The sequence below is a fragment of the Glycine soja genome, chromosome 15, assembly GCF_004193775.1.
Source record: "Glycine soja cultivar W05 chromosome 15, ASM419377v2, whole genome shotgun sequence".
In the NCBI taxonomy this organism is placed as follows: Eukaryota; Viridiplantae; Streptophyta; class Magnoliopsida; order Fabales; family Fabaceae; genus Glycine; species Glycine soja.
This window is the reverse complement of record NC_041016.1, coordinates 24,420,452-24,424,532: the sequence shown is the minus strand read 5'-3', so window position 1 is coordinate 24,424,532 and position 4,081 is coordinate 24,420,452. Positions and strand designations below refer to the sequence as shown.

At 30.3% G+C, this 4,081-nt stretch overlaps 1 protein-coding gene across 1 annotated transcript; it reads right to left on the bottom strand.

Annotated features, from left to right (window-relative positions):
- Positions 1-2,424: 2,424 nt before the first annotated feature.
- Positions 2,425-3,629, bottom strand: LOC114387438 (repetitive proline-rich cell wall protein 1-like). The gene has a single exon (XM_028347626.1). The coding sequence runs from the start codon at positions 3,606-3,608 to the stop codon at positions 2,670-2,672; it is 939 nt and encodes a 312-aa protein (XP_028203427.1). The 5' UTR covers positions 3,609-3,629; the 3' UTR covers positions 2,425-2,669.
- Positions 3,630-4,081: the final 452 nt, after the last annotated feature.

Here is a 4,081-nt window from a genome sequence, read left to right as displayed (position 1 = left end):
AGCACTTTAACTGGGAACAAACTAAACCAACAAAATAATCAAGAGAAGAACATTGAATGGCAAAAGAATACCGTATTATAGGCCAAAACTGAGCTCGTTAATAAACTAAAGCCGTGGTTGTTGGATTCTTCTTCATTGTTGACCTTGCAAAGAAGGAAATTAAAATGGGTATTGTAGAGATCCAAAACTCAAGAAGCAATAGTTAAACCGCGAAGCCCTCACAGAAGAGAAGAATGGGGTTTTCTTCCTTACCTCAGAGAGAAACAAGGGCAACATTTTTTTTTGTCATGGTTTGCATCTTCGAAAGGATAACTCGATGGAGACCAGAGCAAGCGTGGCCATGCTGTTCTCTCTCTGCCACCGCACTTGCATGCGTCTGAAACTGAAATGTTCACTATGAAATGAAAAAAGTGGCACTAGACGGGACAACACGTGGGCTTGGCCAAGAGGAAAAAATGGAGTTAAAAATGGAGGGGCAAAAAGACAATAAAACAAAAAAATGTGCCACGTGTCAACTGTTTATGCATGGGCATGATAGGCTTTTTATTGGGCTTCTCTTTTATTAGTTAGTATAGTATATAGATATATTTAGGAGTTGGCTTTTGTGTTGGGTGATTGTTATAGAATCGACCTAATTGGGATCACTTCCATTTCTAAAACCTGCTTTCTTTCCTCTTTTTGCCTAAAAAAAAAATTAAGTAGTGTTTTTAAGATGTTAGTTTGTAGCTTTAATTTTTTTATATTTTTTTCATAAAATATTTATTAAATTTTCTTATTATTTTTTAAAATAAAATTGAGTTTTATTATTTGTTTGATTTTTTCACTCATTCCTCTAGACATTTTATATATTACACTATTTATTTTAATTGTTGTACTATTTATAATATTTAATTTATTATTTTAATATTATATTTCACAAAATTAATAATGATGAATGATAGATTATTTTGTGTTTCTATTATTTTTGAATAATTTTATACTAGACAATTTTTTAACTATTACACTAATCAACATAATAAAAGCATAATGTCTACTTAAGTGTATTTTTTTACTTTTTTTTTAACTTGATTAAAGATATTTTAAGACATAGCATATGATTAATATAAAGTAGAATACACATTATGAAAAAAGCTAACAATTGAAACAAAAAAGTTTAAAAATAATTTTAAAAACTAAAATTGTAACACCTTTTCGTTTTATAAAATTAGGCTGGAATAGCTAGATTGTAAAAATATTTCAACTATGTTGGCACCCTTTTGATAACCCAGCCAGAGAATCCCAAATACCATTAATAGATCAATATTAACAAAAAAAATTATCCATAAAATTAAATTAAATTTTATATAAAAATATCATATAAATATATGTTACTATCATTTTATATTTTTCAACTATTTAAACAAATAGTTTTGTAAATATTTATGGTTTAATAAATTAGTTTAAAAATTTTCGGCTATCAACTAATTTTAGTCACACAAAATCTTGTCATTTCAATAAATTTCAACCCAGAGTTATTTTAGAAAGTTGATGAGTGTATTGATAACATTTCTCTTCATACTAATATCCGACCCTTCGGAAGATCTGTATTTGAAGGTGCATTGCTCCCACTTGACATAACAAAATGTCAAAATTCAAAAACCTAATCACTTGTTTAAAAAATTTGAATCCATTACCACTCAAACCAACTCAAACTAACTCAAACCAATCACTTGTCAATTAAAAATCGTTTATTTTAATAAGAAGTATTTAATTTTTTTTATCCAATCCATTAAAGTTTCATTAATGATAAAAGATGCAAATATAGGTAAAATTAATACTTAAGCCTTTTAATTTTAATTTCCGCTTGATCTTTTAATTTTTTGTTTCATTTTTTTAATTTGATCTTATTTATCAATTAAGAAGGTTTTGACGGTTAAAAGTTAAGATATTTTTTTGTTCATTGTGATGTTTTTTACTTGGCCTTTCAAAAAAAAGTGTGATGTTTTTTACTATTGGAAATGATAAATAGAAGAATTGAAACAAAAATAAAGAAATAAAACATCAAATTAATGACAAATAAATTAAATAAAAAAGAGTTGGAACACCAAATAGCCAAGTTTACAAAAAAGAAAAAATAGCCTATTATTATCTTATATGCTTTTGGTATCGTGATATACTCTCATGGTCTGAATGCTGAACTATTTTTTTCGTGATGAAATGACTTTAGCTTTGACAAAGATCTTATATTGTCTATTAGAATTTTTATTCTCAAAACTTATAGTTTACATATTTCTTATTTTATAATATGTGCATTATAAATTTTTACAAATTAAGTCATTATTTTTAGTTAATTGTTCAATCAAATATAAATTTAAATTATTATGGTCAACAATTAAAATTTCAAGTAATATTAAAATTAATAAAAATATTAATACATTACCAAAAAATAAAATACCATTCTTTTTCATAATTAGGAGTGCAAAATACCATTTTATTTTCTTCGTTTACATTCATACATTCATGACACTTTTATCTTGGCCATAGCACAAACGATCAAAACGAAGAAGCCAGGTGTAATTAACCTTGCCATAATTGTAAACTAAACTACATGTTGATGAGCATGGCGATCGTTGTTGATACACCTCTTATTTAGCATATACTTAATACACCCCTTAACTTACTAGGTGTCTTCAATTGGATCCTGGAGGGTACTTTGGGTAAGGTGACTTCCCATATGGTGGATTGTAGGAAGGTGGCTTGTAATCAGGTGTTTTGTAATCTGGTGAATTATAAGAAGGTGACTTGTAAACTGGTGGATTGTAGGAAGGTGGCTTGTAATCAGGTGAATTATAGGAAGGTGGCTTATAAACTGGTGGATTATAAGATGGTGCTTTGTAACCTGGTGGATTGTAGGAAGGTGACTTGTAAACTGGTGCTTTATAAACTGGTGGATTATAGGAAGGTGACTTGTAAGATGGTGGATTATAAGATGGTGCTTTGTAACCTGGTGGATTGTAGGAAGGTGGCTTGTAAACTGGTGGATTATAGGAAGGGGACTTGTAAGCTGGTGGATTATAAGTTGGTGCTTTGTAACCTGGTGGATTGTATGAAGGTGACTTGTAAGCTGGTGGATTATAAGATGGTGCTTTGTAACCTGGTGGATTATAGGAAGGTGACTCGTAAGCTGGTGGATTATAAGATGGTGCTTTGTAACCTGGTGGATTGTAGGAAGGTGACTTGTAAACTGGTGGATTATAAGATGGTGTTTTGTAACTTGGTGGATTGTAGGAAGGTGGGTTGTAAACTGGTGGTTTGTAACTTGGTGGATTATAAGAAGGTGACTTGTAATCTGGTGAATTATAAGATGGTGCTTTATAAACTGGTGGATTGTAGGAAGGTGGCTTGTAAGATGGTGACTTGTAACCTGGTGGATTGTAAGATGGTGATTTGTAATCAGGTGGATTATAAGACGAGGGTTTGTAGTCAGGTATCTTCTCATCAAGTGGGAACTTGTAAACTGGTTGTTCCTCTCCTGGGAACTTGCTGTCATCGGCAAGAACTTGAGGGGAGAGAATGAGAGCTGCAAGGAGCAGCACTAATAAGGAGCTTAAGGAAGCCATGTTCCTCATGTTTTTAGTTGCTAGCTGGTGAATAACACACACCCAATGATGGGCTTTTATACTTGTTGGGGGCCTTACTGTTAAGTGCAGGTCTCAATCTATTAGTTATTTTATGACAATGTTGAAATTAAAGCATTTTATTAGATTAGAAATTAACCTCAGACACGTACCAGGTTTTCCTATTAAATTGCATTGGTCATTTCTATGTTTCGGTCTTGAATACTCATAGTCATAGTACTTGATGAAATTTATTTCTTTTCAACCATTTTGTTAGAAAATTTCACACACATATTTTGTTGGAAAGCATGTCTAATATATAGGATAAATATAGTTGGCCGGACACCCAAAATGCTATTTTACGTCTAATAAGAAAAAAAAAGATTGAAAATATAATTATAATAGATTATATAATGTGATATGAACTAAGAACAAAGAAATAGTTAGAAAAAATTTAGATGTATTTTGGAGATATTAAAAATAAT